We start from the raw sequence: 16,442 nt of genomic DNA, 5'->3' as shown, positions 1-16,442 counted from the left end.
CCTTGGCGTGATCTTTAATTCCACCCTCTCCCTTGAGCCCCACATCCGTCATGTCATTAAAACTTCCTTCTTTCACCTCTGCAACATCGCCAAAATCAGACCCTCTCTCACATCCCCCGCTGCTGAAAGACTTCATCTCCTCCCAACTGGACTACTTCAACTCAGTTCTCCTTGGCATCAGTTCTACCAACATCAACCAACTCCAACTGGTCCAGAACGCAGCCGCCCGCCTCATCACCCGCTCCAAATCCTGGCACCACATCACTCCAGTCCTAAAAATAACTCCTGGTTTCCTAACTCCCACCGGATCACCTACAAAATCCTGGTCATCACCTACAGAGCCCTCCACCATCTGGCCCACTCATACCTCACTGACCTCTCCCCGTACCAACCTTCATGGTCCCTCAGATCCACCTCAGCCGGTCTCCTCTGCATCCACAAGTCCAACCTCTGCTGTTTTGGGGACAGAGCCTTCTCCAGGGCAGCTCCCAGGCTCTGGAACTTGCTCCCCCAAGAGATCCACACCTCTGAATTCCTCACCATCTTCCAGTCCCGCCTCAAGACCCATCTCTTCACCTCTGCCTATCAATTTCCCCACGCCCCCTACCTTTTCATCTGTGCCTGAATCTTGTTTTGTTGTGCATTGTTTTTATTATCTACCTGCCCTGTAAAGTGACTTTGAGTTTGTGAAAAGCGCTATTTAAATTCAAAAATTCAATTTATTATTAGAATGAACTGAACTGCGGGCTGGGTCTAACGTTAGCGGTCTGCTGACTCTAACTGTCCCTCCTCACACCCTGCAACTCCGAGATCGTATCTTGAGCTGCGTCGGGTGGCTCTCCTCCCAGCGAGCTGTGACACAGTTTACAGCCCTACTGACGCATATTGTCACTATGACAACTAAGACCAATTGTCATTTTGTTGTATACCAATCAAATGACCACAGGAAAAAGGTCAATGGCTTTTCTATCAATTTTATTTCTTCTTTTTTTTTTCAATCTCTTTATTGTTTTTTCCAAGTTAGCAACATTTGCATATACAAAGTGGTGTACAGATAAGTGATAACAAAAAGGAGCTTCACACCCATTTACTGGACCGTCCACACACCTGTCTTCAGGTCCCTATATAGCCCTATCCATTTTATTTCTATGATCCAAATACAATACACATTTTCTATAGGCTCAATCTGCCACTTAGAAAGAAAATATGATCTCCCATGCAGCCTGCTTGGCTTGCCTGTTTAATGTCCCATGCAGGTCCTAACTGTATATATCCCTGCCATATCACAAGTCCAGTTGTAATGCTTCGTGTTTTTCCTTTTACTTGCAAGTCTGTCAGTCCTGTTGAGAGTACTTCACATGAGAATAAACTACGGCGTCGCTACTGTATTCCACTGGAGCTGTTCTGCAGGAGGAGCCTCTGGGAGCAGAACACACTGCTGCGTACATCACTGCATCTCCAGGCTGAAAGACAATGACAGTGTTTAGTTCTGAACATTTGGACTCCGAAAGAGGAGACATAGACCGCATTAAGTTGCCATTCAACAGTAACTGAGAAAAACTGTATATACCACAATAGAACCTTTTTAAAGGCATACAACTGAAATTGTAACCAGAAACTGAGCTAGAAGAAATCATGCTGTTCTCAAGAACCATTTGTAGGTATAGCTACGGAAAATAATTTCCTGTATATTGTATTGAATTCCACGCATTTATTGCTGTATGCACTACAGTAACTGCTGCTGTGTAAGTCGTTATCCGCAAAGAGGAGGTCGGGGTGGACAGTTGGGTCATAAAACACAGCGCTTTCAAGCCGGGGAGCGCAGTTTGTGTCCTGGGATGAAACCAAGACTTTCACCCAGGATACGTGTGTTTATGTTTAAAACCAAACCACGATCTTTTATCTAATCTTAACTAGTCGTTTTGGTGTCTAAACTGTTGTCACATCTAGTCTAGCATTGCCAGACCTCCCTTCACAGCGCTGTGGAGGAGGGTCTGGCTAGTCCAAGCAGCATTCTGGGATGGGAGAAAAACATGCTCTGGTTTATTGGCATTTCTTTAAACCAATCACAATCGTCTTGGGCGGTGCTAAGCACCGGACGGAGCCACGGTGCCTCTGCAAAATAGTCTCGGGAAGGAACTTGTTTGGTGGAACGTGTACGTTCAAAAGTTGTTTTAGTCGTGCAACAGAAAACTCAGATTGGACAGATAGTCTAGCTAGCTGTCTGGATTTAACCTGCAGAGATCTGAGGAGCAGTTAACCATAGTACTCATAAAGCCACCGGGCTTTAGAATGCCAACACAAAGAAAGCGGAAGATTAGGGACATCTGGCCGAAAATGAGGGACATCCGGCGGAATTTCGGGCGGCACCGGAACAATCCCAGGAGTGGAATGTCGTTGATAAAGACTAGTTGTCACACAACAGCCACCTTTTGTTGTCACCGCAGGACAGTCACCTTTTGTCAACTAAACTCAACTGCAACGGCCCCTGCAAGAACCGTCACCTCGCGGTGCCCTCTATCCAACTACCAGTATCCTTTTATTGGCTAAATTTAACTGTAAGACTGCTTCACTTAACAGTCGTGTGACCGGCCGGATGTCACTGTATTTGTTTGTACAATATCATACGTTTATGAGAATGCATTGAAGAAATGGATTACCTGATTGGCTTCAAGAGATCCATCCCTGGATCCGGATGCAGCTAAAACAAAAATGACTTCTGTCACTGCTACTGCAGAATATAACAGAACATATCTGCTTTTGCTTTAGATATACAGATATTTAATAAAATACATAGTTGGTCATACCTGTGGGATCTTTCTTGTGGTTTTTGCAAAGTGTCCATACGAGCACAAGTGTCCCAATCCCAAGAACGGTGTTTGACAGCATCAGTGCAATAAACGTTGGACTCAGATCAACTGATTCGGTGAAGGCAACATCTCCTTTGAAACATATGAGAATTAACAGTATTCAATAATAGCCTCTGTAAATGGCTGCAAACATGAACACAAATCTTACTTTCTTAAATGAAAACATTCATAAGAGCAACATTTTCTTGGACTGAAACCTTCCATTTTCTTCAACTTCTAACCACAATATTTCTCGAACCTAGTCACTGTAAACAAAAACTTGAAAACATGAAAACATTGGCTTTAGGGCAGCCAGTAGCAATTATGTTCTGCTGAGTACTGAGATTTTTAATTAATTTGATCTATAAAATATCAGGAAATGGTAACAAATGTTTAGTATGTTTGCTTGGAAAAGGACCAACAATGAATCGATTATCAAAGTAGTTGCTCATTATATTTCTGTCGATCTATTGAAGGAATAATCATTCTTCATTTCAGATCTAGCTGGCTTTGGACTTAATCCGGGGTTTTACAGCATTGTTCAATATTGACCTAACATTTTCTCTGTGGTTGTGATTCATAATATTTGCTAGGAATTGGACTAAAACGCTACATGTATAGTAGGGGTGTTGAAATTAATCATTGCATCGATGCATCGCAATGTGGACCTGGGCGATTCTCCATCGATGTAGTGACAGACCATAATCGATTGTTGCTTACTGATGATGCTTGTTGATTTTCCAGGTGCTTTTTTGGGTTTGTCTGTTGTCTGCTTTGTTCAGACTACGCTACATTCAAGAATTGTCATTTTTAAGAGCAGATACAATAAAAAAAGGGAGTTTATGCATATCTGTCTGCTTGAATTTGTTGATGAAAACCATGTGTAGGAATAAATAATAAAATTGAGGAGGTGAAGCAATCTTGATGCATCGCAATATCGAATTGGATCGAATCGTTGACAGGATTATTGTAATCAAAACCGAATTTGTGAGACCAGTGAAGATTCACACTCTTAATGTATATTGACGGTTCCTGTCTTACTGTGAACAATAATCCTGGTCCCGTTTCCAAACAGCATCTGTCCACATGAAGTCAGGACACAGTAGAAGGTTCCAGCATCATCAGAGCTGAGGTTCCTCAGGAGAAGCTCGTACACACAGCTAGTCTCTCCACTCTCAGTCCTCCGGCAGCTCTTATTTCCAGAGTAGTAGATCATTTGCGGAGCAGAGTGATGAGAGTTTTTCAGCCACGTGACACTAATGTGTTCTGCTGCACAGCGGCCAGTGTGAACAGAACAACTGAGAGTCACAGAGTCTACTGGCTGGACGGGTTCAGACTCCCGCTGCTGGACGCCAGAGTCACTGATCGGGTTCACACCTTGGGGAAGAAATCAAAGAACCATTTAGCTCACATTCAGCCAGTGATGGAAGACGTATTCAGCATTGGCGGAGCGGGGGGGTGCCTAATTGGGCTTAAGCCCCGAATGTTTTGTCAAAAGCCCCAAATCTTTTAGGTTTTTTAAAATTCAATTTAAAATTTCAACTTTGTTTCATTTCCTCTCTCAGTCTTTGTGACTGGAGCGTCAAAAAATGAAACAACAGCTCTATTACCGTGCGTGGTGGCGGACGGTAATGCATCGCGCATCACTCAGCTTGTTAGCCAATAAAATTTAACAAAGAAGAATATAAATCTTGTTCGTCGTCGTTAACTTGTCATCAGGGGCTGGCGGGCTGTTACCGATACCAATGCCGTTAATTTCTTATTGGCAATTTTTGTCAGTAAAAATATTATTACATTTAAGACAAATCACAAAAATGTTTTATGGTCAATACATAATCAAATTAAAATAAATAACATAAATATGAATGAAATAAATTAAATATGAACAAAAACATACACATTTTCACTTTTCTTATTTCTCAAAAAAAGAAAAAAGACCAATCTTGCTAGAAAAAGCTAAAAGGCAAAAAAACTAAAAAAAAATAATATAACATATGTTTCGAACCTCTTTGTAGAAGTAAACATGTAACACTTCACTGAAGCAAAAACAAGAGGTCATAAAGATCATAATAAACTAGGATTTCCTTATCCTATAAACCTGCATAAGAAAGACAGTTGTTTCAAAGAATTTGGTTGTTCCCATAGACAGTATATAATGGACCAATAGACCCCGTTGCTCTGGACGGAGACCAGTGAAGGCTATTAGAAGCACTTTTCCGGTGATGGCCAGCTTTACTGCGCAGCCTCCAACTGAGAGAATGTGACGTGAGCAACGTGTCTGAAAGTTGTAAGTCTTCTGGTAGCTGTGCCAAGAGAAATCTCAATCATTCCCAATCTTACAGATACGGAGACTGTAGGTGTATGTAAGGAGATAACATGGGCACAGGCTAATTATTGATCACTAACATGCTAGTTAACATTAGTAATTAAACTTAAACATCTCATGTAAGTCGAAACTGCCTGCGAGCTTCTCCTGTACTATACGGTAATTCCTCTACTATGCGACAGTAAGTCACTTGGTTATGACACAATCGTTAGCCTATTTTTACAAAAACGTCTGCTACGGAGCCATAACGTGAGGTACAAGGTAATGGAGCCTTTTATACATTGTCGTGTTTCTTTGGAACTAAACAACGGACAAATAGAGTCTTTAAACGCTTCAGATGTAAAGTTATTCGCAGTCAAGTGACGTAAAAAAAAATGGCGGTCAGCGGAATGCTAACAGGAGGTGATGGCCAGTTAGCAACAAAATGGCGCCATGATGGCTCGAGTTCTGAAGCGAAGCTTACCCCCTTGGTTGTTCCCTGAGAAAATGAACTTCGCTCGTCACGTGACATGGGCCAGCTCAATACGCCGCCAGTTACAGGGGTGTCATGGCACATAGTAATTTAAGTAAGTAATCTAAAACAGCTGAAAGTGATGCATACACCCCCAATTATAATTTTTTGGTTTAAATCGATATTTTTTTTAAGGAAATCAATGCCAAATGAGTAGCGTGAGTATATCAATCTATCGATACCACAGGATCGATACACCCATCCCTACTAGTAACCATAGTAACAGACCTCACCGGCCAGAGAGTGATTCAGAAGCAGCGTCAGGTTTGTAAATCCGCTGTTGTAACACTTGAGTTAAGTGACTGCAGGCTCTCAAGTGTCACGAATTGAGCGTGACAGTCACTCATTTCGGTCTTTTGTCACGCACTCCCGCCACACATTGGATTTCTCACGTGGAAAAACTATTTATAATAAATTGAATAGGCCGCAGAGCCCAAAATGTCTCTGGCGCGCCGCTCTCACTATGGAACCGGCAGGAATCAAGCGCGTCTCCCCTGGAGTTGTTAGTTGAGCCTGCCACTTTTCAGCCAATCAAAAAAAAGAAAGGGGCTACACAATAGCTAATAAGATTTAACGCAACAACCAATGAAAAAAAGCAAAGAGCAGTGTACAGACACTTCCCTAAATATTTGCTCATTCAGAGACCAGAGACCCAAACTGGGCTCTGTCTCTGTCAGACGGTCTGAGATCTACCGTATAAGCAGAGCAATCACGTAATGCACAGCAGATTATGGTGCAGGTAGTTTATTTTGTGAAATATATTGACTATTACAACTTCATTTTTCTCAAAATATCACGACTCCTGCAAAACTCAGATAACAGATATATTTTGAATGTGCACAAAGTTTTGGACATGAGCAGAAATCTTGCTCAAACAAATCTGAAATATTACAGTGCAGGGCTTTATTAATTCATTAAAATGAATTAATTTATCATTGACGTGAATAATTGTCATATGCACATTTAAGGAGGTTACTTCCTCAACAAAAGAAGCAAAAGAAAAGGGAAGAGTAAATGATGCCTAGGCTACATGTGTGCTGACTCAGACAGAATTAGAAAAGCTGATCTACAGGAGAATAAATATGAAAGCAATACAGAATGCCTGAGAGCCTTAGTTACATATATTCCATTATGTTTTTATATTTGGATTATAGTCTATGTTTACCTTTTACATAAAGATTTCTAGCATCAATTTATTCAGAAAAAGGTATAAATATGTGCATACAAATTCACCAGAATGCAGGAAATGAAGAGTTTAATGCTCAAAATTTTCTGGGGGAGGACCCCCATACCCCCCCACATCATAAGTCACCAAGCGGAAATTGAATAAATAAATACTGTGTCAAATCTTTTGTTGTGTAAATCTGAGCAATTATTAATAATAACAAAAACACTAATAATAATATTAATGAAACAATCCTATTCCTTTGCATCCTTATGCATTCTATTATCTCAAACAGCCTGAAAAATAGTGCATTTAGCTGACGTAATTGGGGAAAAAAATCTCCACCGGGGGAGCATCTCCATTCATATCCATAAACGAAGAAAGTTAATCAATACAATTTAAGTGACAAAATTAGGAAATACAATAATATTAAATAAGAGAAAAACGTAGCTTTGCCCCAGTGCTGTTGCTGTGGTAAGTTCAGCTGCTTTTCTTCTCATATGTCCTGAAACAGGAAAGACAGAAGGTTAGTATACAACCACATCCTTTTCATACTACATCTATTTAAAAAAAAAAGCACCTGTCCATCATCAGTCTACTTGAAAGGTCTGTCTCTGTGAGACATCTTTACAGATCTGGATAGACATGAGGAGAATGACTGTAACAACTGTGGCAGCAGCATTATGCTTCTGATTTTCTCCAGCAGTAATCATGACATACCAAGTTATGTCTAATACCTGGATCGATTCGGGTATTAGACATTTTGACACACAGACCTGAGACCTGTGGCAGTGAAACAAGACTAGACTAGTAGACTATAATTTAGTCCCAGTCTGACTCAGGTCCTGGATCGAGTCTTCCTTAAAACTGATTGGACCTGTGTACCAAGGGCGATTCCAGGATCTTTTATAAATTGGGGTGGCACAGTGGGGACCAATAATCAGTCATATTTAAGGTGGTGGGGGGGCGTGTCCCCCTTCTAGCCCCACCCCTGCTGTGCAGACATGGATTGGAGACCAAAGATGGAGAACGTAGATCAAATGTAGCAGATATTCTCTCTAACCGTTGAGGGATTCAAAAGGGACCTTTGTTGCATGTCACAACCATCTCTGCCCTTGTTTCCTGCCTACGTCTGCACTACTGTCAACTAAAGGCAATAAATAAACTACTGTCTTGTCTTGGGAAAGGTCCTTGTGACTGAAACGACCAAATAAACAATGCAGAGGTGACACGTGTGTCAGGAAATAACTTTTTGTTATGGAAAAAAATAAATAAATATAAAAAAAGAATGTTCAAACATGCAGCAGCTTCAAGCTGTCATTAGGCTTGTTCGAGATGAACTGCGCCTCGCCTGTAAAGTAGACGAGAGCAGGCGGCAGCAGCGGGGGGCGGTGACAAAAGTCCGCTCCCAAGTCGGACAGTTTTCCAGCTGATTCCAGCAGCCTTCAGGCTCAACAGGAAGTGACACAAACACTGTGGTCCGATTCCAATTTAATAAAATGTTATCAGACCCATATATCAGCTCCTACACAGTCTCCAGTTGATTTTATTATGACAGAGTAACTGTCAAAATTCTCTACATGCGATCTGTTGCTGATTTTAATTACCAACACACTGTAGATGATCCGTAATCTGAACAGATTTAGTCTCTCTGACTTCTAAACATAACTATCAGCCACACAACATGTGTTCTGTTCAGAATAAGCCTTTAAATCAGACAAATGGCAGTTAAAATCCCTCCGATTCAAAATCAATAAAAAGTTTATATAAAACGTCATCATGTTGAGTCGATTCTGAACCAATCAGCTGTTCGATCAGCTGAGAGGCCGGCGTTTCCCAACATGCCCTGGGTCCACCTGCGTCCGCCTGGCTCTTGCAGTTGGTGAAAAGCATCTGCGCTACTTGCGTCTCAGAACCGCTCAGAACTGCGGCCGTCTTGGTCTCGTGAGATTATCGTTGCCCACGGCCACGTGTGCATGACGTCAGAGCAAGTCGGGATCAAGTCGGACACAAATCTAACCGGCATGCATTGGGCCCGATCTTCGGTGATCTATTCTGCGCAGATCTGGCTCATCTCGAACGAGCCTAGTGTCTGCACAAGGTGCATTCAGGCACAGTTTTGAGTGTAGGTCAGCTGCACTTTGGCAGTATACAGAGCCATAAGACAATAAAAAGTAGAAGAAAATAGACTCAAAGTTTGAAATTACGCTGTGGGTCACAGTTGGGTGTTGCTTAAGTAAAATGTGACCCAGCACGTGGCTTGTGTAGACGGCTGTAGTAGAAAGGGGGGAAAGAAAAAGTACAAAATAGCCCTTTTCAACCTTGACAGAAAATGAAGGTTGGGAAAGTGATTAATGAGACACACCTGTGAGCTGGGGGAAGCATGGAGGAGAACAGACAGAGGAATGAGAAGCAAAAGAATGAAATCACTAAAAGTTAAATCCAGTTTTGGATATTTTTGCTGAAAAAAAAGAAGAAAAGGAAAAACAATGACAGTTTATACATGGAGTGGCAGATATTCCAAGAACCAGCTGGATTTATCAGACTTTTTCTGGGCAACAATGTGGTGCTGGAAGTGTGCTGATCCTTTGAAACGGGTTTGGATGAAATCTCCAGATGGGATCGTGGACTTCCTTGATTCTGTTGGACCTCCCCAAGTCAAGATAAGTCTCATCTCTTGCAACTTTCTTGGCTTCTCATATTCTACTGCCTCTTCTGTTAATGTGCATTAGCCCTCATGTTCTGCACTCGACCAAATTCCATCTATGTTTACACTGCCCGTCAACCTGATCTTTTCCTTTTTGGACTGACCTAACCTGAACTGCGTTGTTTCTGAACATTTCCATCATGTTATATTATGTCAGGGAAGAAAACATGATCACATTATGGAGCAGGGCTTGTGTTCTAACTTTTATAGAGTATTTTCATATTGCATAAATTGTTTAAGTATGTGTCTTTGAAACGGAAAGCAAGGTGTGTGTGTGTGTGTGTGTGTGTGTGTGTGTGTGTGTGTGTGTGTGTGTGTGTGTGTGTGTGTGTGTGTGTGTGTGCGCACCATTCATCCAATCTACTTCATACTTGGAGGGTATATTGCCGGGTACCCAAAGGAACTTGTTGTTTGGAATTTGTAGCAGTTTGGACAGCGTTGAATATTAATAAATATGAATGAAACTAAGTGATGGCACAATAAGCTTGCAGCTTAAAGCTGTAGGGGCTTTCAATCAGGCATGTCTTCCGTGGCGGGCTGCCAGTGATTATTACGCCTATTTGGAAATGAATATCTCCATATTTGACCTGTGTGTTTCTGACTGCTGGATATAGCCTACTAACCTCATTACTGAACTTTTCTTCACTTCCCTCAATGAGCACGAGCAGATATCCTGCAGGACTATGACCGGACAGTACAAGCACATTAGACAGGCCTCCTCTCTGTCTAATTTTAAAACTCTTCTTAAAACCTACCTCTTTTCTTTGGCTTTTAACACCAGGTAGAGTGTTGATGTTATGTTCATATTTGCATACTTTAATTGATGTTTACTTATTTAATTCAATTTAAATCGTTTTTTATTGCATTTATTTAATAGTGGGTACCTCTGCTTTTATTGTGTTATCTATTTACTTTGTTTTATCTTTTGTGCAGCACTTTGGAAACCTTGTGTTTGTTAAAATCGTGCTATATAAATAAAGTGGATTGGATTGGATTGAAGTCCTGTAGGATATCCGCTGCATTTAAATGTTTACTTACAAGAGGCATTATCAGCACAATGTACCTACATTTACTTAAAGGCTGTTCAAGGTGAAGCTTTCAAGTTTAATATAATGCTAGATAGTTTCATAAATAATAATGCATCGTATTTCAAAAATGTAATATTTTCTGAGAAAAATATGAGTTTGCAACGTAACCAGTAACAACTGCCAGGTAAACGGACATAGTAGTGCAATTTTCTTCTTCTGAAGTACAAGTACAAAGTAAGTCAGAAGTACATCGGCTCAAATACTGTACTTATTTGTACAAGTACAAATGTTGAGGTACTTTGAGAGACTTTACTCAAGTCTTTTCTTTTCACGCCACTTTCTACTGCGCTACATTTCAGAGAGAAATATTTTATTTTTGACTCCACTACATTAACCTGACAGCTTTACTAGTTACTTTACAAATTTGCAAACAAAACACATGTAGTTTATAAAATCTTATAAATTAAACTACCCGCCAATATAACAGCCTGCAAGTCCAGCTGAAATAATTAGCTGATTAAACACAGAACTGTTTGGATCGTTTCCAGTTTCTAAAATGCAAGGATTTTTCTGCATTGATTACTCTTTTTCAGAGGTGTCAATTCCAGGTCTAGAAAGTAAAAGTCCTGCCATGTGTTTATTCCACCAATGAACACAGCCAGCTATCCTGCCATGTGTTTATTCCACCAATGAACTCAGCCAGCTGATTTCACTACTTCATTAGTGTAGCCTATAAAACGCATGACATCGCTTAGAGCACCTTTTTACATAAGTAAAGGATCTGAATACTTCTGGTACTTCTGGTAATACCACTGGCAGTAGTTGAGTTGTATATTACGTGCTATGAGGGCCTTGTGTGAGTTATTTCACGGTACAGTGGCTCTGGAGAAAGCTGCAAGCAGCATACAGGAGGCCAAGCAATCGGCCGGGGCACTGCACTATAGTCACCTTAGTCTATACTGTAGGTGCGAACTGAGCACTGATGTAAAGACATCCTGCCTGAAACCGCACAGACGCCTGACATCTCTCTTCACCGTTACCTGCAGAGAGCTTCTTACATCTCTGGGGTTTGTGGCAGCATGTACGAAAAAAACCACAACCTACAAAGAATTTTCTGTGGTAACTTTGGCCTTCTGTATGTACTGGACATGTGATGTCGAAGGTGCAGGGCTGGTTAGAATAATGGAAACTCTCAGAGTAGCTAAGCCAAGCAGCACCACAGAGGTGTGAGTGTAGTTCTTTAAAGTTGTGCAACAAGTGGTATGACAGTGGAAATCAGTGAATCTCTCCGGCAGTCAGAAGACAAGTGTTTTATTTTCATTTCTTTCAGTGGAAGAGCTTAGTTTATTGCAAGGCAAGCCTTTATACTTATTGAATTTGCTGAAATCATAAGCTTTAAAGTTTTGGGAAAATTCAAATGACCCTTTTGTCAAATGTCTTGGTACACAGAAACAAAGTACAGACACGTGTCCAGCTCTACTGCTTTACACTGGAGTACACGCATTCAGTCATGGTGCTGTCCCTCTGTCTTCTTGATGTGTTGCCGCTGTGATCCCTTAAAGCAGCGTAATGAAGGTTGTCTGCGTCTTCGCGTAACTGGTAACGAAATATAAAATGGTTCATCACTATTATTAAAGATACAGCCCAAGAGGGACGTGTGAAACACGGCAGGTGTCATGAATGGATAGAAAATAATACCGCTATGTTCGGAGTAGAAGTCGCTGAAAATATGACATTGCATTCTGGTTGTGATACACAAAATGAAAGCCATGTTATTTAAATGAAATATGCACTCAATACTTGCAGTCAGATTTAAATAGTAATAGTTACCTGTACATTGGCAGCTTCTTTTGTTCACCTTGTACACTGAGAAAGCCAGTAAAACACTCAGGATGGTGGTGAATGCTAAAGCTGCACTCAAGAAATAAACCCAGACAGGAGAGTCCACCTCATCTGTAGAGAGACAGACACCAGGAGATATTAAAGAGCTTTTAGATGTCTTCTCAAAGTTGACTATAGTATAGGGGTGCATTTTTTTCAATTATATCATAGAAAACCATGCTGCCATGCCCATTTGTACATTGAAAAGTTATTGGTTATTTTTCCTCCTAGTGTGCTAGCCACAAAGAGATCTCTTCAGTCATTTTGATGTAATGAATAGTGGACAGAAAACGCTTCAGCAGTGTGACTTAGACAAAAAAAAAAAAGTATGTATCTTCCAAATACAATACTCGATGCCAACATGCCGATTGAAAGACATATTGGACAGTTTACGTCCAGTGAAGAATCCTTCAGGTACAAAATCCCTTGTTAATCTTCCAATATTAATTGTTTTAGTAAAAAATCCCCTCTTTGGGCTTCCATAGAAATTATTTCCATGCTGAGCTGTGGCGAAGAGATACTTGCTAGAGAAGTGTAGGCATGTTGGACGCAAAATACCAGCAATATTCTTTTCATGCAATGCAAGGATAAAGATAGCCGCTTGATCAGGTTAACTCAGAATGCTGAAGCCTCATGATGGCTTGGGCTAAACTTTGGAATATGTGCACGAAACAAGGACTGTAGATTTTGTCCCCTATCTCCCACTGTGGATTAGCACTAAGGAACTACTTCATGTTCAGTAAAGACATAAATATAAGGATTACATGAGCAGTAATTCTTCATCGGCAGGTTGTAGACACAGGTGTGTGTTTGTGTGTTGGGTTTCCTCTCACACTGATCAGTCCTGCCTCCATGGGTGTAAATGAGTCCTGGCTGAGATTCTTCAGAGTTCTTGAACCAGTAAATACTGTGTTCTCCATCACAGGTCCCAGTGTGTACTGTACAGTTGAGAGTCACAGAGCCTCCTGGCTGGATGCTCTCAGATGAAGACTGATGGACCGTAGTTGGGACGTTTAAACCTGAACCGTTTACGTTGACTGTATTGCCCTCACAAAATTCAAAGTCATAAGTTGCTCCCTACGCAGTAGTAAGTCGCTGAGTCTGTAATTTGCAGATCTGAAACCTTCAAGTGATATTTATCATTTACTTTGTACAGTGAGAAGCGTGGATTGTTGTTGAATTCATCTTGAAAGGTTCCAATATCATTATGCCTATAGAACATAGACATCAGCTTTGGTTTCTGTCCCAGAGTTTACTTATACCAGTGATACATCATCGCCATTGCATCATTGTCACAGACGCATGACAAAGTCACATTTTCCCCAACATTAGGTGAGTAAAAATGTAATGAAGACTGTTTGTTTGGAAGTTGTCATGTGAGCTGAGGAGAAAATGAGACAAAGCAAATGCACAAGTTCATTTTAAATGTAATGCTAGTATGCTGTTGTGATATGTATTGCAGAATGCATGGAAACATATGGTTGGTATGGAAAAACAACTTACCCATATTCGCCACAAACAGACGTGAAATACAAAGCAAAGTTCGGAGGTGTCATCGTGCTTCAAATGCTGTGCGGAATGACTTGAACTCTGTACGTTCTCCACTCTTCACAGAGAAGGCTGTGTTTGATTGGCCAATCAGATTTGGAAACAGTGAACACATGTCACCCCCCCCCCCCAACTTTGGCAATGGTGTTCTCATCCACAACAACAGTAATGACAACATGATGCTTGAACCTGACCTTGATCAATGAAACATAATCACATATTGTGTATATACAATAAAGCCCATGTCTACTAGCATTTAAAGATATTGTGACTGATTTACTGCATGTGGGCAAAATACTGTTGTAACTGCATCGTTGATTATTGGTAACTACTTGCCACATAGGCATACAGCATTGGAGGGAACAATTTTGAAGTTATTAAAGAACATTTAATTCAAATGTTATTCCTCTGACATTCTGCGGTTTTATCCATAGTTAGTGGCTTTTTCCATGGTCAGAACACAAAGTCAGTAATCACTTGTGTTGGAAGAGACCATTTTAGCAACAAATGAAAGGCTTAACGGTCATTTACAACTAGAAATAGACGATGACTGTTCAATATTCTACATTGGAGTCTACTAAAAATGTACAGCATGCAGGGTTTGACAGGTGAAAGTGTGTTCACATAGATGGGTACATACTAGTGATGCGCGGATCAGAGATCTTTAACACCCCCTCTCAACCAACCCTTTATGAGATCCAATCCACACCGCCCAACCCGTCAGAAAAGGATCACTTTTGTGATTTGGCAACAAATAGTTGAAAATGTAAAATCCGCAAAATAAATAAATCAAAACTGACAAAAAGAAAAATAACCCCAAAAGAAACTAGAAGAAATAAATTTATACAATAATAAACTAAGCAATGTACATAAAAGTGCATAATGTTCATCCCAAGTTGTTTGCAATGTCTTCCTTGGTGACTATGTAAAGTAACCACACAGAGACATTGCTGATTGGCTGACCGTTGACAGTTAAGGAAGTACGCTATACATATGTGTGTCTTTTTTTTTTTTTTTTTTTTTGGTGTGAACTCCTGCAGGCAATGAACGAAGGAGAGCTTCACTCTCAGGGGGAAGACAAGTTAACATAAGATGCTACTCTGCTATTTTACTTCCCATTGCATCATTGCAGCGTTAACCACTCCCTCCTTTCTTTGTGTGAATATCTGCATTTAAGACATGACTCTCATTTCACACAGCTGAATTCTCGTTTGCTCTCGGCTTCTGTCTGAGCCGCTGCACGCTGGGCCCGCTGGCCACAGGCCGCTCTTCCTGTGTTCAAGTATAGGACTGAAGTTTCCACCAGCGGAAACCTGTTCTCACTAGTTCACACATGATGCACCACAGGAGTCAGAACAACAGTCAAATGGCAACTTTAAAGGTTGCACCCTCCGCTTAAGGGTATAAATAGACCAGAGGGGATTTCTGAGCATGTTCTACCTGTGTCTGCAATGCTGTGTATTACAGTTTGTTTGCTTTCTTTTGGCAAACCCTCAATTCCCTTTGCAGCCTAGACTGCATCTTTGACACCAAAGTGTCCAGCTGAACCTCTTTTTTTTCCTTCACGTACTGTAGTTTGATTCTTTTGTGTTGTAAGCTCTGCTCTTTCTGTTTGATGTCTTTTGAGAAGCTTCCAGTGGGTGAATGAAAGGCTCTCTAACTCCAGAGTAATGTCGAGCAATGTGACTTTGCAACTTCTCACATACTTTATTCTGTTGCTAGCATAAATAGTAGCTATTTACTTTTTTCTTTCTTTAGACAAACTCACCCTTGGTGACGTCCTCACTTATTCAGTGAAGCACTAATATTTAAAAAAAGCTGTCACAGTCAGAGTCAGATTTATTGGTATGACGTATGTGTAGACATACAAGGAATATGACAAGGAATATGATTTTTTGCTGCTTTGAATGTACATAAAACATGACCAAAGCTGGAAAAAGGTTGCCTTACATACAACAATGGCATTTGTAAGACTGTAGTGCAATAGAGCAGAGTGAAAGGGGTGCAGGAATAATCAAACATGTTCCCTTCTATCGTCTTTTGTCTACTTCTGTATACTATGCTATGCTACATTAAAGGGCCAGCTTGCTTACACACTCTCTCACACACACACACACACACACACACACACACACACACACAAACACAAAGATATGACTATATAGCTGTTGTAATTATGGGTTCTCCCAGTGTGGGTTGACAGTGATTCTTGTGCATGCATGGTATATGTCAACAAGTAGGGCCTCGCACATTAAGTTCGCACAGGGCCTCGCACCACGCCTGCGCCGGCTCTGGAATGAGTGCAGCATTAACTATAGTCATGAAGAAGCTCCAGTGGCAGACTTCTTGATATTTCATACAGATAAAGCGGTCTTTGGTCATATTTCAAACTTGTGTAAAGATATACATTTAGGCATTCCTCCTCCT

General features: G+C 40.8%; 1 protein-coding gene across 1 annotated transcript; it reads right to left on the bottom strand.

Moving 5' to 3' along the window:
* Positions 1-1,112: 1,112 nt before the first annotated feature.
* Positions 1,113-8,744, bottom strand: LOC114545444 (signal-regulatory protein beta-2-like). Its single transcript, XM_028563710.1, has 5 exons — positions 8,708-8,744; positions 3,891-4,226; positions 2,808-2,942; positions 2,661-2,701; positions 1,113-1,463 (listed from the first exon to the last, which is right to left on the bottom strand). Exons 1-5 carry the CDS (start codon positions 8,742-8,744, stop codon positions 1,335-1,337), a joined length of 678 nt encoding a protein of 225 aa, XP_028419511.1. The 3' UTR covers positions 1,113-1,334.
* Between the last annotated feature and the right edge of the window lie 7,698 nt (positions 8,745-16,442).

The sequence above is a fragment of the Perca flavescens genome, chromosome 19 (assembly GCF_004354835.1).
Source record: "Perca flavescens isolate YP-PL-M2 chromosome 19, PFLA_1.0, whole genome shotgun sequence".
Classification (NCBI taxonomy): domain Eukaryota; kingdom Metazoa; phylum Chordata; class Actinopteri; order Perciformes; family Percidae; genus Perca; species Perca flavescens.
This window is presented reverse-complemented; position numbering and strand designations above follow the sequence as displayed.

Excerpts from the sequence above, each read along its gene's own strand:
- LOC114545444 (XM_028563710.1), bottom strand. The coding sequence starts at position 8,744 with ATGCTTTTCACCAACTGCAAGAGCCAGGCGGACGCAG. Across the intron at positions 4,227-8,707 it reads CAAGAGCCAGGCGGACGCAG|GTGTGAACCCGATCAGTGAC; the intron begins GTGGACCCAGGG and ends TTCTTCCCCAAG. Across the intron at positions 2,943-3,890 it reads GACCAGGATTATTGTTCACA|GAGATGTTGCCTTCACCGAA; the intron begins GTAAGACAGGAA and ends TATGTTTCAAAG.